Raw genomic sequence first — 19986 nt, forward strand, 5'->3', positions numbered from 1 at the left:
TGATGAATGATACTTATATGGAGACAGGAGAAGGATAAATTAGAGAGAGAGTGGAGATGATGTGAATGAAACTTCACATGAAATAAACGAGATACAAGACTGGTATAAAAAAAATAACTTTCCACAGACTTTGCCTGCTTAATGTGCAATTTGCCATCAGATCGTCACAAGGTGGCGCCTGTACTCCATCACCATTATCATCGTCATTAAAAGTAAAAATTAGTTGTCAAAATTTCCACATCAAGGCCTCCAGTCTCATCACCTCATGTGGGAGTCAGACGGACCCCCCTTTACTCGTCTTAATTAATCATATTCCGTCACTATGGTGATAAATTGATTAAACGTGTTGAAATCACAAGCATTCACGGTTCCTCGTCTGCCACACAAACCACAGCCAGCTGACGCCCTCAAACCCCACCGGCACCCCCACTCCTCCTCCTCCACCTCCTCCTCCTCCTTTCCCTTCTAATCCTTTTACGCGCCGGATCGTCAGCAGTCACCTCCAGTGCGCGCGGCCAGGCTGGAGAGGACGCACACAAACTCACACCCCACGATCCCCGGTGCGACTTTTGGTGGTGCACAGACACACAGGAGCAGAAGAGGAGAATGGAACCCCTGGTTTTGGATCTGGTCTGAGTCTGGTCGGTACAGTCAGCGCGCCTCCGACCCGTTTCCAAGTCCTGTCTTTTCCCCGGCTCGAGTCACGGTGTCGCCGCGGACACAATGGGCTGCTGCAGCGGGCGATGCACTCTCATCTTCATCTGCACTTTGCAGTTGGTGAGTAAACTCGTGGTTTCTTTGGGATCCAAAACAACTTTTCACCCTGCGAGAAAATCGCGCATTTTAAACATTGCGTGTAATCTCACAGTGGCAGTTTGAAATAACTGAAAACTGACATCATATGAAAGATTAGAAATCTGAAACTTTTTTTATATTAACTTTTGGACATGACGCTGTAGTCACGTGTAGAAATATTTACTGTAAGTAAACACACATATTGATGTTGTCTTTTTGTCCCTATTCAAATTTACGCGTGATCCATGAGGATCTGCTGTGACAGAGACCCTGCATCGACTTTACTGTACTGATAAATTAGATTTTATGTGGCCTCAGATTTATTGGAAAATTGTAAAAAGTGATCAAATTGGGCTTTAAATACTTTCAGGTAATAAAGTGTGTTTGGTAGAATAGCAAAACAATGGAGTTTGTCTCTAAAAGAAGGTATTTGTGAGATTAAAGAAACAACAAATGAATAAAAATGTCCTTTGTTGAACCTCACACAGCAAACACATGAAATACATTTTTCCCCCACAGATGGTTGAAGCTTCCCCTCCTCACTGATGCAGCACCTCAAATATCAAAATTCTATGTACAGAAAACAAAGAAATGCCTTACCTCACAGGTTGTGTGAACTGTGACCTGCACCTCGAAATGGGGTTGATGTGTTACAGAGTCCTGCATGATGTTAGTTAGTATGTTAGTTTTGCATCCCCAAGAGGATCCAAAATACCAACAAATGGCAATGATATGTGGACTGGTAAGGATGCCATATGTGTGCGTGATGCTGTGGACCATCTTGTTTTTTTTGTTTCAGAACCCATGTTAAAGGCCAATTTCAGGAAATTAATTGGCTCTGTTTTTAGATGCTTCTTTTAATGTTTTTTGGCAAAAAAAAATCTCAATTGGTGCATTTTTTTTTAATTTAGAATGCATAGACCACTTTAGCAAGTGAAAGCTACCCAATTAATTAATGTTATTGGATGGGGCAAAAAAACTCAGAGCGAACTGTTTCTTTCGCCACAGAATAGGTGAAAAAGTTGTAAGTGTTCACTTGCACAGATGGCTTCAATGCGGAGTTAAACGTGTGCATACTCATCTCACAAAATGGATATGATTTTTTTTAAATGAACAAATTAACAGGTAGCCTTACCTTAGCCTAGCTATCCTCCTTTGTTGTGGCTCTCTACTGAGTGATGACAAAGAAAATGTGGGCAATGGGCTGAGTATGTCTGTCTGTCTGTCCATCCATCTATCCATCTATCTATCCATCCATCCATCCATCCATCTCTCTATCTCTCTCTCTATCTATCTATGTTCAGTATCACTTTAAGCAGAAAACGACAAACCTGGTGACACATTGCATTTCCCAACACATGATACTTCAACACAGGGAGCAACTTGGGGGATAAGGACCTTGCCCAGGGGCTCTTAGTGAGTTCTTGGTCTCATTGGGAATTGAACCAAGGATCCTTTGGTCACAACAAGCCTAGTGCTTTAACCCCTTGACAATCACCTCTCTGAACACTGGTATCTGAGCTTCCTGAGTGCTAACATTCCTTTAGCATTTTGTAACCTTTGATGTAAACATTGAGCTCCTCCACCTGTTTGATTTCTTTGTTGTGGTCTAAGCCCATCATGTGACTACTGATTTAACCAGTCACTTGAAAATAATCACTTTATTACCCATAATTTTCTTCTTTGTATCACTCAGAGGTTACGCACATGTACAACAGTGCAGAAGTAAAAAGCAGCTTTAAGGCATGATTCACATTTCTGTTGCAACCGGTGACAGACAACATCATTACTGACTCCCATGTTGTGATTAGCTGAACTCATTAGTTATGGCCCGCGGCAGCTTGTAATAGGTGAGACAATGGCATGAATGAAAAGACAAAGCTGGCAGCAGTGCCATTAAAAAGGAGTCAAGGGCTGATATTGGTGGCATAGAGCAAATGCTTTTGGGGCATAACCAATGTCTGTTTGCTATCAAAATGTAAACCGAGAGCAAAGCTGATTGCCGGGTGATTTATCAGTCTCACTAGTGAAGTACAAGTTGTTGCTGAACATAATTTCAACTAATCAGGATGCCACCTGTCATTCCTTTTAAACCACTGTTTTAGACTAACATGCCTACATGAGTGCAACTGTATGTGCTATTTTAAGAATGTGGGTGGTGGGCTTATGAGTAATAATCACATCGGGTGGAAAAGACCAATGACCGTAGAGGTACACTGTGCACTGCTTTGAGTGCCGGGTGGAAGAGAGGTCCTTTGGTATTTCTGCCATTATCCAGCTGACCTTCTGAGGGTCAAATGTACAATCCAGAAGGAAAATGATCACATGGACCATATTTGATAATAAACAATAGGCCTGCAATGGTCTGCATGCAGCTGCCGGTTTGAACTCTCTTCCTTGTAACATGTTGATAAAAATTAGAGGCACATTGAAGTATGATAAATTAAATTTTTGCTGTTTTAAGTAGGAGCCAATCATGCATTAGTCATCTCACTTCTTTTAAAGACCCAACCGTGTAGTCTCAGCTCACTAATTTCCCCATTTCTCATAATTTAATTTGCAGTTGGAATAACAGTACACATTGCTGCGAAGACACAAGATTTGTTTTCCAAAAACCAAAACCTGGTGTATCCTGAGAAGTGATGACAAAAAAAAACAAAAAAATGGACAGAGCTTGTGGAGCCTTTCAGTTGGCGATCATTGAAGTGTGAGCCATAACATTTTACTGATGGTAGCTCTGTAGTTTCAGATGATACTTTCGGTGGACTTGCACGCCAGCTTTCCTCTGCCACCATCCCTGAGTAGGGCATACTTGACAGGGTGTGACAGCGTTATTTATGGCGGTATTACAACTGAGCTTGCTCACACCGTACGTCTCCAGGTAAATGCCACTTTCAGCAGCTAAGGAAGCAATAAAATCTTCACTTGAGAATAAGTCAAATGGGAGCAGTTTGAAAGATATTGCATCATGCATGACAGGATCCTGGAAGAAATAAATGTTAGGGTTTAAGGATCTCGTCAACAAAAATAAAGGAAAGCATGTAATAAGAAGTGGCAGTGGGTATGTGCTATAACTGTTTGAAATATAATCCAAGAATCTGAGTATAATGTGATTCAGGTATGACACCCGCTTCTCTCAAACCCCTTTTTTTGGATTCTTACATGCCATGAGTAATGTGGTTACGAGTGTCTAATTTCTGCTTGAGTGTGTCCAAACTGCCTGGGGCTAGAGATGGTTAACGAAGCAGTTTTATCTTTAACAGTCCAATTTGGACAGGTTGAGTCAAGTTTGATAGACAGTAATTTGTTTCTAGGCCCAACATGTACCAGAACTGCCTTGAGTTCTGACTGGCTACCAGTAAACAGACCAGGCAGTCATCCTTTTGAAAATGACCATCTAATTCCTACAGTCAGGTGTTACATGGGTGTTACCTCAGTCTAGTTCGCACCTGTGTGCTAGATACACAGGTTTTGTGTCGCAGCTGATACTCTCTCAGGAACTGAAATGAATTAAGACTTATATAGGCCCTGGTGACCATTGGTGCGTATACTTGAATACTGTAGGGTGAAGTGGATAGAAGTCTATGATAGGACGCCTTTCCATCCAAGTTATTTCCACATTCGAGGCCTGGTACCCATTTAGGGCTGGGTGTACAGGGACAATGAAGATGAAATGTCTCATTGAAGGACACAGGCAGGTAGTCTAACTGGGAATCAAACCCACAGTCAGGTTTGTTCTGTAATTTTTTTTTTTTTTTTGGTATTTTGTGAAGAGTAAAAAAACTATACATTTTTGGAAAGTGCATGCAATAACCAATAAGAAAATGGGTGATTCCATTTTCCTAGAAGCCACGATGGCACCCATCTTTGATTTGTAAATGTGGTGGCTTAAAATGGGAGTTTTTCAGTATCTTGGTTCCTTGATGACCTATGATCGTAATTCAAATGGTTAAATACACATTTTCAGGGCCAAGGAATCCAGTGGTATTAATTATGAAAAAATGTACATGTGGGCAAAGTGACATTTATGGGTGGCAATCTTGGATTTTTGAGCATGAATGACTACATATATGTAGTCTACATATATGTACAAAACATTGTATGTATACATTTTTTTTGTAATCACCACCGTTGGATTCCTTGGTAATGAAAATGTGTATTTAGCCAGTGGAATTAATATTGTAAGTAATATTAAAGCTGAGATATTGAAAAACTCCTATTTTAAGCCACCATTTTTGGTGGGCACCACAATGTCTTCTGGGAAAACGGAATCATCCATTTTGTAATTGGCTGTTGTATGCACCTTTCAAAAATGTATAGTTTTACAAATCTGCACAAAATTCTAATAAAAGCTAGTACCTGAACATAGTGAACCTGACTACCAGATCTACCTAATTTTAGCCCAGATTTAATCCCACTGACCCTTCTGCTCTGCTCTCTCAGGATTTATGGTCAGATCTGTCTTACCTTGCACTCTAGCAAGACTGCAACAATGAAAACAATGTCACAGTTAGAGAGCTTTCACAGTTGTGCAAATGGTCACACATGGATGCATGAACGTAGGCCAGCAAGCAAAAAAAAAAGTCCCTTTCTAAACCTAAACATAAGGTTGATCTGGAGCACTTGCATTTGAATAAGTTATTACTTCCTGAGTTTTGTTACACAGAGCCACGTCTATGGGAGAAAGTTTAGCAAGAAATACATCCCCCCATATGCATTTGGGTGGCCTTGTCTGTTGTAGAACAAATGGGCAAGTGACTCCTGGGTACTTTGAGATTTAGACCGTGACCGTTAATCTTGATGTTGAATAAATCACAAAGTTAAAACATTTTTTTCAAAGAAAACGATTAAGACAAATGTTTCTTAAATGACTTCCTTCCACCTCCAGCCTTTTGTTGTTTCCTGCTGCCCATCCCCACTTTGTGCACTAAATTACCAGAGGGCCTCTGTGTAGGCTTCCTTGTAGGACAATCCCAAGACAAGACACCAGATAAAATGTGTACTTGCATCTTGAGATTTGTCAGAGTTGGTTTCTCATTAAAATAGTGACACGTTTTCTGATCTTTGTGCATCTCAAACACGGTTAGACGCACGGGGCAGTGAACCCGCCTGGCGGTCCACACCTGTTCTTTCTTCCCAGACTTTGGACCTTTTTGCCTCATTATAGAGAAGTAGGTTGACCATTTGTTAAAAGGTTTATAAAGCTGTCAGCAAGCTGTCTAGAACGTCCCTGAAGACTTCTGGAAATCACTTTATTTTCCCCCGGTGGTGTTTCTGGATGACCTGACATTTCTTGTCTACAGAAACACACACACACACACACACACACACACACACACACACACACACACACACACACACACACACACACACACACACACACACACACACACACACCGACAAATGAACAACCACTTCAGATGAGTTGAACCTGCAAATGGGGGGGTTTGTTAAACCGTAGATGACCTTTCCATAGGTCAAACAGGCGTGCCGGTGCATGTGTGAGTGTTCCCATGAATATACATGCATATGAAGTAGCACCAGGGGCTTGATCTTGGCTGAAACCTATGCATACTCAATGAGCCAGGTTATTCCCAGTCCATTACAGGGTAAAACTACCATTAACAAAACAACATGCACTGCTCTTCAGATGTAAAAATAGCCCTTCTGAACCGCTGTGTGTGCTAATTAGCCAGCTATAGTGCTTTGATCAGACCTGTTTTGGCATCTTGGCCATACGCTAATTGAATTGTGGTGCAATTTCCTCATCAACAGCCAGAGCGCTGGGAACCATCTCTCTGGGACAGAAGGCAACAGATAATGAGCCGCTATTGATCGCAACGCCGCTGCTCCCTCTTTGCTCTGTAGCCTAACTATTCCACATAGTGGGTCTGGATGGTTGTCAGAACACATATCAGCCAAAGAGAAAGGCAAGCACTGGCAGAAAGCCTTGCCCAGTAAAGGATTCTTCTGGACTCAGAAAAAGGAGACAAACTCAACTTTGTCTCAGCGGGTTGTTTGCGTGGGGGGGTTGAACTAAACCTGACCTGGTGTGGAAGCATTTGGATGACATTGGACATTGTGAATGTCAGTGATAGGACATGAGGAACTTGTGCAGCTGAGTGGATGGTTGGTGATCAATGAAGGAGGCTTCTTTATCACTCGAGATGCTGTTTCCCTTCATAGCAGGTCAAGAAAAGGGCAGATGTGCACACACCTAGACACCCATTCACACTCGGTGTGCTTGGCCGTGCATGCTTTGCACATTCTGAACTGTGAGTTATAAACATGAGCGTGAGTTGTGTTGAGTTAAAATTACAGCCTTTGTAAGAGGGTAAAAGGTGTAGGAGTCTGACGGCACAAGACAAATGAAGGAAGTAGCTGTAAGAGTTTTATTTGATCACAAGCAGCAATGCAGGATTTCCAGAAACACAACTATTCTTTTACAAAATCTTGCTCACTTGCACCCTCATTTAACCAGGTCAGGAATTCCTGGTCAGACTGGAAGGTCATGCTTGAAATTTTTTTTCTTTCCTATTAAGTGTCCTTGTTTCTGGAACAGAAGGTTCCTGGTTCAAGACACTCCTGCCCTTTCTCTGTGAAAAGTGGAGTTGCACCAGGAAGGGCATCTGGCATAAAATGTGTGTCAAATCAACATGAAATTACAATGACAGCAAAATCTGGTTATATTTGACCTCAACATTAAAAATTTGCCCTGATTTGAATTCTGTTAAAATAGAATTTTACAACAGTACTTACTTTTATTTCATTTAAATGTTGTTTTCAATGAAGTTTCATCGTGTATACAGTACATTAGGGCTAAAAAACATGGATGAGGTGGGTTATGTATTTTTGTTGTTCATTTAGTTCAATAAACTTAATATTTTTGCTTTTAACTAAGCAAATACAATTTTGTGCAAATTACTGAAAATGAATTTAATTAAACACAATATTTCAAGTTTTTTCCTCACACAAGACACCTTGACACTTGCACACATTTAACCCCCACACTGTTGCGCAATTCATTGTGCCAGTGTGACCTACTGTGTTCTGCTGGATGCTACACTTTGTGCCGCTGGACACTGTGTTATATAAAATAATTATTTTGTAGCAGATTAATCACTGGCTGTCAGAGTTTGGCTGATGAAACCACCTGTAATCGATCTTGGAATCACATAGGAATTTTCTACAGCTGCAGCTGTTCTCATGCGCTTCATGACGTGGAGAACGCATTTGGAATCATCTCAAAGGTAATTATTTATAATATTTATATTGTAATAGCTTGGTAATACAGTTGCATTTTCATTCCTTCTTATGGGTATCTGTAAAATTATGTTTATTATAGATTTAACATTTTGTCATAATTGTTCAGATGAGCTGCGCTGTGATGCGCTGACACAGTGACTTGTAGTGCCACACTGTGTTTTGAATTGTTTGCACAATGTTCACATGTAGTTCACAAAATTAATGCATGCCAGAGATTTTTAACATTTCATAATTTTCTTTGTGCAATTGCACGCAGTCAAGCACAGTTTACAATGGTTTACAATGAGTAAACCGTTGTTTGTTTGACGAGTTTACTCTCTGGCACGGCAGACTGCGTACCAGTGCATCATTCAGCAACATGGTCAACAAGTTATTTCTTTTTACTGCTCTTTAAATTATTTATGGAAAGTTGCATTTGCCTCCATTTGTTTTTATTTTTTGCTGATCCGACAAATGATCTGATCCATGACTATCCCATCCAAACCATGAGTTTTGTGATCTCTTGCATCCCTACCATGTAAATAGTAGTGTGTGGACCGGCACACCCCAAAATCATTTGCACCATTTATTTTGAACCACAGGCATTAAAAAAAAAGAAAAAAAAATCACTGTCAAGATAGGGCCCAAAGTGCTGTTTAGAGATGGCAGGGAGATTTCTCAAAAAACCTGTGCATCCTCACAGATGTGCAACAAGTAAAAACCAGGCTTTTAAGCAGGCCACCAGGGCACATGTTCAGGGATATTTGTAGCAGGCTGACGTGGGGTTGTAGCAAGACCTCAGCAAAAAACAAATAAAAAAAGAGTCACAGCACTTATAAGCTTATGAAGATGAAAGGAAGGAACGTTGTTGTCTGATGTGTATGATGTTGGCACGTGACTTGAGTGAGGCTGTCTGAACTATCTTGCTTGCAGGTTTGTTTGTTTGATGAATTCATCACAGAGGTTGCAGTGCAGTGTGCAATCACTCAGGTCTCATGTCACGTACCACGGCCCCTGTTGTCACATGTGCTGGAGTTGTTTGAAGTGGTGGCCCAAAGGTTAGAGGAACAGCTTTGGAAAAAAAGAATTGTCCTCCTCATTACCCTTGATCCCTGAATTGCTCCTAGTGTGCAGCTGAGCACCTTGTGTGGGAACTCTCGACATTGGAGTGTGTGTGTGAATAATCATTGTAAAGTGCTTGCACTGAGATGGAACAGCACAAAAGAAACTCAGCCCATTTACTGCTGTCCAGGCCGAGCTGGTGTATTTCTTGACGGGACTTCAAGGCTCCTATTCTACATGTGGCCTACAGTGCAGCGCAGGCGTCATTGGCAGTGTACAACTGTTACAGTTGTCATTTTCCTGCCCTGCAAGTATTATTGCTTTATTGCATGTCTGTGGACATTTTGATGTAAAAATGAGGTGTGCTCAGGCAGAGTACCTGTGCATTGCTGTTGTGGGGCAGCAGAATACAATTGTGCCGTAGACCAGCAAAAATCTAGGTTAAAGTTGGGGGCAGAGGTCTCTTTCTTTTTGGCTATTTACACAATGAAATATTCAGATACACCTCACATAGGCAGGTTTACTGTGCACATGCACTCTGCTTGTGTTCACAAGGATGCGTATACTTCCATGCAACTGAACTGAAAAAAAAAACCCTAAAAAGTAAATCAAATCAAATCAATTTTATTTATATAGTGCCAAATCACAACAAACAGTTGCCCCAAGGCGCCTTATATTGTAAGGCAAGGCCATACAATAATTACGGAAAAACCCCAACGGTCAAAACGACCCCCTGTGAGCAAGCACTTGGCAACAGTGGGAAGGAAAAACTCCCTTTTAACAGGAAGAAACCTCCAGTAGAACCAGGCTCAGGGAGGGGCAGTCTTCTGCTGGGACTGGTTGGGGCTGAGGGAGAGAACCAGGAAAAAAACATGCTGTGGAAGAGAGCAGAGATCAATCACTAATGATTAAATGCAGAGTGGTGCATACAGAGCAAAAAGAGAAAGAAACACTCAGTGCATCATGGGAACCCCCCAGCAGTCTAAGTCTATAGCAGCATAACTAAGGCATTTACGATTTTTGAGACATATTGCTTTAAGTTTTCTTTCTTGACGCTTTGATGTCTTCCTTGGTCTACCAGTATGTTTGCCTTTAACAACCTTCCCATGTTGTTTGTATTTGGTCCAGAGCTTAGACACAGCTGACTGTGAACAACCAACATCTTTTGCAACATTGCATGATGATTTACCCTCTTTTAAGAGTTTGATAATCCTCTCCTTTGTTTCAATTGAAATCTCTCGTGTTGGAGCCATGATTCATATCAATCCACTTGGTGCAACAGCTCTCCAAGGTGTGATCACTCCTTTTTAGATGCAGACTAACTAGCAGATCTGATTTGATGCAGGTGTTAGTTTTGGGGATGAAAATTTACAGGGTGATTCCATAATTTATTCCTCAGAATTCAGTGAGTCCATATTTTTTTCCCTCTGCTTGGTCTAAAAAAGTAACCGTTACTGACTGCCATAATTATTTTTTCCTGATTTCTTATAGTGTTTCTTAAAGCCAGAAAGTTGCCATTTGAAATCACTTTAGTTTTGTGTCATGTCTGTGATCTGCTTTTTTCTACAAAATTAAACAACTGAATGAACATCCCCTGAGGCCGGTGATTCCATAATTATTGCCAGGGGTTGTATATACACGTTTTTCTGGTGAATTCAGATGAATAAAGCTAACAGACAGCAGCTGATTCATGCTCTGTTGCCTCATTAGTGCAGCAGATAACTGAAGCAATCCTTCAAATGGTGATACAAGCATCAAATTCAGCACAAATACACCTTAGACATTACACTTTGAAAAAAAAACACAAGTGGCCACTTGAATTTTCAAAAGGCCGCTAGGTAGGGGTTAATTGAAGAATTACACAGGGGTCAAAATAAAAAATAATGCTCCAATTAAATTAAATTGAAAACTACACCACATTACTTGTCTGATCATAAAGATTCCAAAAAGGTACAGTTTGGACTATGTCTGACTGAATGTTATGGAGTTATGGGGTAAAAACAGCAAGAATGGTGACAAAGATCAATTTCAGTTTGTACAGGGGTCAAAAGTTAAAGTGGGTCAAATTTTGGTAAAAAGTGGTGCAAATTATTGGTTGAGCTAATAGGATTAATAAATGGATTAGTTTTGACAGTGTTGAATGCTTGGTCTCCAAAGTAAAGGTCAAACAAGGTCAATGTCCATTGGATTCTATGACATGTGACTCATGTTACCCTGTAGCATGAACTAAACATGACACATGATGCAAACTGTTACTTTTTAAAAGTCATTTTGTATTTTTTATGTTTGTCATGCTTTAATTTAAAATAATAATAATAATAATAAAAAAATCTAAATTAAAAAACAAAGAAATCCTAGGGTGGGAGGTCTGATGGGAAGTGTGGAGGGTACTGCTGTTGAAAGGGGTACAGCTACATTTTGCAGTGATACCACAGTGTAAAATCATAGCAGTGGGCGGATAATGGCGTTACTGGCTCACCTTTGAAGATAAAGAGGATCATCACCCATGTAGTCAATCAATCAATCAATCAATTTTTTTTTTTATATAGCGCCAAATCACAACAAACAGTTGCCCCAAGGCGCTTTATATTGCAAGGCAAGGCCATACAATAATTATGTAAAACCCCAACGGTCAAAACGACCCCCTGTGAGCAAGCACTTGGCTACATTGGGAAGGAAAAACTCCCTTTTAACAGGAAGAAACCTCCAGCAGAACCAGGCTCAGGGAGGGGCAGTCTTCTGCTGGGACTGGTTGGGGCTGAGGGAGAGAACCAGGAAAAAGACATGCTGTGGAGGGGAGCAGAGATCGATCACTAATGATTAAATGCAGAGTGGTGCATACAGAGCAAAAAGAGAAAGAAACAGTGCATCATGGGAACCCCCCAGCAGTCTACGTCTATAGCAGCATAACTAAGGGATGGTTCAGGGTCACCTGATCCAGCCCTAACTATAAGCTTTAGCAAAAAGGAAAGTTTTAAGCCTAATCTTAAAAGTAGAGAGGGTGTCTGTCCCCCTGATCTGAATTGGGAGCTGGTTCCACAGGAGAGGAGCCTGAAAGCTGAAGGCTCTGCCTCCCATTCTACTCTTACAAACCCTAGGAACTACAAGTAAGCCTGCAGTCTGAGAGCGAAGCGCTCTATTGGGGTGATATGGTACTACGAGGTCCCTAAGATAAGATGGGACCTGATTATTCAAAACCTTATAAGTAAGAAGAAGAATTTTAAATTCTATTCTAGAATTAACAGGAAGCCAATGAAGAGAGGCCAATATGGGTGAGATATGCTCTCTCCTTCTAGTCCCCGTCAGTACTCTAGCTGCAGCATTTTGAATTAACTGAAGGCTTTTTAGGGAACTTTTAGGACAACCTGATAATAATAATGTAGTGATGGTAACCTCTCAGTAACACCCTAGTAAGTGATAAAAATAATCATTACTTATAACAACTCTTGATGGATTTGTGTGCTTTGTTCAGTGTAGTACATTTGCAGGGGAAAACTTCAGAGAGGATGACACGGTTTAGCCTGAGTGTTTCTAAGAAAGTTTTGACAGAGAAATACACATATTTGGTTTATTGCAGTCTTAACATTCAAATTTCCTGTTGAATATTCATGGACTGAGCAATGCCAGATGTCTGTCAGCACACGGCTTCCCTCACCTCACTAATTTATAGGCACACCTTTGCTGTCACACACAACACACACGAGTGTGTCAGCTTGTGGGTTTAATATTAATGCGGGGGTCATTCCATGTCAAATCAGCCAGTTCTGAAAAAAATTCCCAGGTCACCCCTGTGGTGTTCCTTGGCCAGAGTAATGGTGAAATGCCAAATATTAGGCCCAAATCTTGAAACGTTTTGTAGCTAAACCCCAATCAATATCTTCTGGATTTTCCACATTTTATGAAAACTGTGATTTCTACCAAATGTAGACATTAATAACTAGCCTTTCATTAGCTTCCCAGCTTTGAAACTACACATCCTAGCCAATTTTTTGGTGTAGAATAGAAATATGAAGTCAGTTTTAGTCTATCTGATGTCTGCCTTCCACAAGGCCCTGAAAACGGTAGAAATTCCAAAACTTTACATGTCGTCCAAAAATCCCTCGAACATACCAGCTATGGTCTTAAAATTATTTTTGCCATGATTTATGATTTGTTAGAGCATATCTATGAGGTAAAAGTATTCATCAGGTTGTTTGGAGCAAAATGTCAAGTTGTGAAAAATATGCTAATATTTTGAAAACATGAAAATAGGCCATCTTTGCCACCCCAAAGGGCAGTGTGAGTGTTTGAGCATCATATTCATATTTATATCATGTATTCTTACATATCTCAAGATGGTAATGTTCCAAAAATGGTGTTGAGTCTTTGTGATTTTGTCAACAATTGTACGGGTGAATGGGTATATATATATATTTTTTGCGGTATCTACAAAACAAATATGATTATGCATCTTTATTAACATCCCTTAATTCAATCTCACGCTTTCTAAATTGTCATTTGGTTTGCCTGAAAGCTTAACATGATTTATATTTAGAGGCCAGATAAAGAAATTCACATACAATGCGATTATAATGTATCATAAGGAACTATAAAATGAGTTGTTACATCCTTTGCCCCTGGGTGACTTGTGATGGAATGACCCACATTACATTGCTGTAATTCAAACTGATTGCTGCAGTTGGCAGTAAAACACTGGATGCCATTAGGCCAACAGATCTGTTTAGTCACAGAGATGAGACTTAGTGCTGTTGTATTGTCGTGCGCCGAGAGGAAATTTATCAAAACTTCATAAATACGAAAGCTGCGCTTGAGAAGATCTTGTTTAGTGTGCTTTCATTGTGTGTATGTGTGTGTGTGTGTGTGGGGGGGGGGGGGGGGATTGTGATCAATGATAATGAACTGTATTTCCTTGCTGCTGCCAAGTTGATGGAGTAGAGAGGCCAGAGGGATAGAGTGATTATTTTGGTTACTTTTATCTCTCTCTTTTTTTGCCTCTCCAGGCTTGTTATTAAGTTTTCATAAAGCCTCTCTGGACTCTGATTCATATCATTAAGTGTACAGATACAGTTTTTAAAAGTGTTTTGTTTGACTTGGCTTGCACAGATGGTTGTAGAATAGGATCATAGCCACATAGATTACATGAATTACTGTCACATTTTATTAGACACTGCTTGCTATGCACAGATGAAATATTTCCGAGCATCATTTGCAAATTCTCCAGTGGGAAAGTAGCTATACGCCTTAATGTTCAGACGGTTGTATAAGGTGCATGTATGGTGTTACTAATCCAAAGAGGTTTACGATATGTTTCCATGTCAAAAGGTTTGGAGGTGTGTGAAGGGGAGTGTAAGCCAATTGTACATTGAAAAAAGAATCAACTTAAAAAAAGTGTTACAGTTGGTAAAACCTGAATGAATTATGTTGTTTGAACTTAATTTTGTAAGTTAGAGTTGATCTAGAGTTGATCTAACTTCCAAACCTAAGTTCAAACAACTTAATTAATTCAGGTTTTATCATTTGTAACGCTTTTTTAAGTTGATTCAACTACTCTCTTTTTTTTCAGTGTATGAATGAGTGAGTGAGTTCAAATCAGTATCACTTTAACAGAATAGAGTCCAGTCACCTCGACAGATCCAGTGTTTAACCTTATGATCTGGTTCTGACATGCTGGTGTTTCAGATAAAAGAACAATCTTTTGGTGATGTTTTTTTTTTTTTTTTTTTTTTTTTTTTTTGGTGTGTTTTTTTGGCGTGTTTTTGCAGAAGACCTTGTCTTGTGCAACAGGAAGTAGAGAGCTGGTGTAAAAAATGACCTTGAAAGAGGACTGAAGGTTAATGCAACAATATTAACTGTAATATTAATTAATATTAATATTAACTGTTTGAGGTTTATCTTGCAGGAAGTGTTAGTGAGCATAGTAAACATCTTTAAATATGTAATAAAAGTGACTGCTGAATTAGGAAAATTGGCTGCAGAAATAATCCACAGTGCACAGTCTGGATGGAGATGTTGGAAGAGGGTATATCAGGAGTACTGTTTCATTCCAGAATTAAGACATGGATTATGGTGCCAAGACATGGGCAGTGAAGGGAGTGCAGGAGGAGACAATAGATATAGCAGAAAAGAACATCTCTCCATCTGGAGTTGGCCCCTGGCAGGTTAGCTTCAATAACCATTAATTCGATAAATGAAAAGTTATCTTTTATGACGCTAAACTGATAAACTGCTAAAAAAAAATTATCTTTATTACAGATAACCGATAACTTTCAGTATTGATTTGGACGCGGCCACATCAGATTACACTGTCGGCTTCTGATAAACCAGTTTCACTTTCACTTTTCGCTGCTGGGTAAAGTCAAGGATCACAAACACATAAGAATGCACAAAAAATGAATGAATGAAAAAAGAAAACCCCAAACACTGTCATCATCTTTCAAAACATCCAAAGTGAACCTGAACTACACTATCCACAATGCTCCCTGTGTCGACCAGCCAATCACGTCTTGCACTTAATGATGATGTCATCAGCAAGCAGCCAGTCTGCCACAAATACACAACAGATGGACTAAAATGTTTGGTTTTATGGTATACAAATGTTTTTGACCGTTAAACTTTGCTCACTTTACCAGCAAATAAAATGTTATCAGACTGAAAGTTATCGGAACTACATTTATAGATAATTGGCCCGATGATGGTTTTACAACTTATCTGAAAAGCTAATTTGCTCACAAAAACATTATCTTCAATAATTATCTGTTATTGGATAGCTGAACTGTGCCCACCACTGGTCCCTGGGCACCGGACTGTGGCTGCCCACTGCTCCCAGTGGTTGAATTGTGTCTATCTGTAATTAGATTGGGATAAACACAGAGGACAAATTTTGTTGTATGTAGTCATCACTGTACAATTACAATAAAGGCCCGTGTTCTCCTCCTTCTCTTCTTGTCTTGTGAGTTGACAGGAGGTGGTCACCATTCACCATGGCACCTTTGATGATTCCTATTTGTGAACAGTCATGGTCAAAATTGTTCATGTGAGAATGGGGCTTTAGGGTAGAAACTCCAATGTAGGTGACATGCCAGTTCTCCAAGGGGACACTCCAGGGTTTGGGATGAACTACAGTTGAATTGGAAATTGAAAATATGACTATATACAGAAAATTAGCAAGAGTAAATATGGGGAATTGGTGAGGCTCCAAGATTAAAGTATTTCTATCCTCATAAGCAGCCAGGGATTGGCTGTGTCAACTCCACCATTATCGAAATGAAAAGCCAGCAGAAAACCAGAGCAGGAGGACGGCTCTATGGCCTTTTCTTCTTCATGATAAGGGTTGGAGACAGAGGGCAGAGGTCCTGTGATCATGAGCCAGAGAGCCCCCAGTATTTCACGTCATTTCACAAATGAAGGTCCTAACCCCTCCCTTACATCATCTATTCTTTTCCTATTGAAAGTCATGCTAGGTCGCCATAATTAGGTGCAGTCTGTGGGCACATGTGAGCTTTTGCTGTCAAAAGGATACCCACTCGTTCAGGACTGATTGTCTCAGACAGTGCTGACTGCTGTGCCTGAACAGTTCTTATCCACAGAAGACTGAACCTTAACAGCAAAACCCAGCCCAGTCAAACAAGTCCATTTAATCTTACCCTGGAGATGTCCAAGATTTGTGTGCGTGTTTGTAGGTCACCAGGCAAAAACGACTGCAGAACAAATTCAACCTCTCAACAAACACTTCTGGAGTATTCTCCAGTGTGTCTTCCCACCTGAGAGCCCATTGCAGCCTGGGGACCCGAGCAACAGGAAGCCCTGCTTTAATGTGGGATAAACCGTCATGCTCCGCCTCCACTCTGCATTTATTTTTGATGCAGGCTTTGTGCTAGCTTCCTTTTCTGTTGTATCCCCCAGTTTCTCCTGCTGCTAGAATACCAGGTCTGAATGCATTTAAATTATTGATCACCATCTGATTCTTTTTTGGTGATGCCCAAGCCAGCAAAGATGGAGAAAAAATTACAATGGGGGATGGGTAGTGGATGGACCGCTCACTCTTGGCCAGTTATGAGCGTGACCCTAGAGACCTGGGATCACTGTTTTTGTACCCCTCCCCCAATCCAGCTCATCTTTCCTGTCCTTGTCTTTCTCCCTCTCTCTAATACACAGTTACTATGGAAATCTTTATGTATACAACAAGATGCTGAAGATTCTGTATGAAGAAAAACCTCACTGTCAAAAGGAGACATGGGAATGTATCCTGCAAATCTGAGATTGTGTGCTGGATAAGCACTTGAAACACATCGGTGGGTGTTTTTGACAGGCAGGTTAGTCAAGGACGTTTGGACACAAATGCGAGGCTCACACAAACAGCTCTGGTTGCAGAAAGACTTTAGTGGTGTGGATAGCAGTGGTCGGTACATGAGAAGGCAGTCCAAAAACCACAGCAGCAGTAGAATAATCATCAGGCTTAGGCGAGGTTGGAACAAACGGGCAGGAGGTCGAGAACACACGAGGCAGGCAGGACTATGGAACACGAGAACGAGAGCTGGAGAAAAGGCACAAGGCGCATCAATCTGGCGAGGAACAACAGCACCCAGTGAGCTTATATAACCCCAGGTAATTAGCTGCAAATTAGGAACAGGTGTGTGTGGAAAGCACCAGAACAAAGGTGTGACCATAGAGAGAAACGCTCACTACCAAGAACCCAGGAACAGACAAGAGAGATGGCAACAGAATAAGCAAGAGAATAAACACACAGAAAACCATTGAATCAAATAAAATAACAAAACAGACCAAACAAAAATTAAACAGAGAAGCAAACAAAATCTCAAACCCTGATAGTTTTCAGGCTGCACATCAGAATGCTCAGTGTCACTGTAAAGATACAGTGAGGAAAATAAGTATTTGAACACCCTGCGGTTTTGCAAGTTCTCCCACTTAGAAATCATGGAGGGGTCTAAAATTTTCATCTTAGGTGCATGTCCACTGTGAGAGACATAATCTAAAAAAAAAAAAAAATAAATAAATCCTGAAATCACAATGTATGATTTTTTAAAATAATTTATTTGTATGTTACTGCTGCAAATAACTATTTGAACACCTGTGAAAATCAATGTTAATATTTGGTACAGTAGCCTTTGTTTGTAATTACAGAAGTCAAACGTTTCCTGTAGTTTTTCACCAGGTTTGCACACACTGCAGCAGGGATTTTGACCTGAAAGATCTAGAGAAGATCTGTATGGAGGAGTGGACCAAAATCCCTGCTGCAGTGTGTGCAAACCTGGTGAAAAACTAAGTGGGAGAACTTGCAAAATCGCAGGGTGTCCAAATACTTATTTTCCTCACTGTAGTATGAACATATTTAGTCTTTAACCTCATCAACATAAAAGACCTACCAATATGTGTCATGGCAACCAATCATACAAGCCATGATCATTTTTTTTCTATGAAATGTGTTGGGAAAGTGTAGTGATACGGACCCACAACAGGGGGCGTAAATGAACGGACAATGAAAGAGTCGAATATGAACACTTTACTGTTGTGAAAGAGCACAACCAAAACACAGAGGATTACAGAATTTATGGAAACAGTCAATCCACAAAGGTGACGTGTGGGCAGGCTCGAGGATAGAAGACGTCTGTCCTGAGAAGAACCGGAACCACACGATTTCCTCCGCCACCGAACCTGGAGAATACTGGACCCGCCAAGTCCCGAGTCCCCAGGTGGCCACCGTCTCCGAATGTCGGATCTGGTACTGCTGGCGAGGAGCAAAAACAGTAAGACGTGGGTGCGTGCACACCCAGTAACAACAATGGTGGAGATTCCATCTCCACCTCTAACACACACTCGTGCAGCTCCTGTCTAACCACTTATCTGGATGGGGTGTGAAGCGAAGCCGTCGCTGATTACACCAAACGCCAATCTCACAGATAAGGCACACCACAGGAAAGCGGCTGCAAAAAGAGTTCAGACTAAGACACAGTTTAGATTATGGCAGAGAATATTACCTTCACTGGTAGATGATATCTCGGCAACGAGGTGGAGATGACATCCGGTTTTTATGGAGTGGAATGATGTAGTGAAGATGGATGACAGCTGGCATGAGATAATGAGTGACAGCTGTCACCCCCGGCTGTGTCCGTGGCGGCAGCGCCCTCTCGTGCCTGAAGCCCGCACTTCAGGCAGGGCGCCCTCTGGTGGTGGGACAGCAGTACCTCCTCTTCTGGCGGCCCACACAACAGTACCCCCCCCTCAATGGGCGCCTCCTGGTGCCCGAGCAGGCTTGTCCCTGTGACAGCGGTAGAAATCGGCCAGGAGGGCCGGGTCCAGGATGAAGCTCCTCTTTACCCAGGAGCGTTCTTCAGGTCCATACCCCTCCCAGTCCACCAAATAGTGGAACCCCCGGCCCATTCGACGGATGTCCAGGAGCCGGCGCACTGTCCAAGCCAGCTCCCCGTCGATGATCCGGGCAGGAGGCGGCGCCGGACCGGGAGCACAGAGGGGTGAGGTGAGGTGTGGTTTAAACCAGGAAACATGAAAAACAGGGTGGCTCCGCAGTGAAGCCGGGAGCTGGAGCTTCACTGCAGCAGGACTGAGGATTTTGATGATCTTGAATGGTCCAGTGAACCTGTCCATCAGTTTGGGGGAGTCCACCTGCAGGGGAATGTCCTTGGTTGATAACCACACCTCCTGCCCGGGCTGGTATGCAGGGGCCGGGGACCGCCGGCGGTCTGCATGGGTCTTAGCCCTCAACAAGGCAGAACGGGCGGTGCGCCACACTCGACGGCACCTCCCCAGGTGGGCCTGGACCGAGGGCACACCGACCTCTCCCTCCACCACGGGAAACAATGGGGGCTGGTACCCCAGACACACCTCAAACGGGGAGAGGCCGGTGGC

At 41.6% G+C, this 19986-nt stretch overlaps 1 protein-coding gene across 4 annotated transcripts in view; it reads left to right on the top strand.

Annotated features, from left to right (window-relative positions):
- Window positions 1-467: 467 nt before the first annotated feature.
- nkain4 (sodium/potassium transporting ATPase interacting 4) overlaps window positions 468-19986 on the top strand; it is a 141750-nt gene continuing 122231 nt past the window's right edge. For 2 of the 4 annotated variants that reach the window (XR_004561317.1, XM_034172632.1), the window contains exon 1: window positions 468-777. Coding sequence is in view for 2 of the 4 variants with exons in the window: in XM_034172632.1 (XP_034028523.1) it covers window positions 724-777 (54 nt within the window). In the remaining 2 variants the exon portion in view is untranslated. The remainder of the gene's footprint in view (window positions 778-19986) is intronic. The other 2 variants (XR_004561316.1, XM_034172631.1) reach the window with 1 other exon arrangement.

This window comes from Thalassophryne amazonica, chromosome 6 (assembly GCF_902500255.1).
Source record: "Thalassophryne amazonica chromosome 6, fThaAma1.1, whole genome shotgun sequence".
Classification (NCBI taxonomy): Eukaryota; Metazoa; Chordata; class Actinopteri; order Batrachoidiformes; family Batrachoididae; genus Thalassophryne; species Thalassophryne amazonica.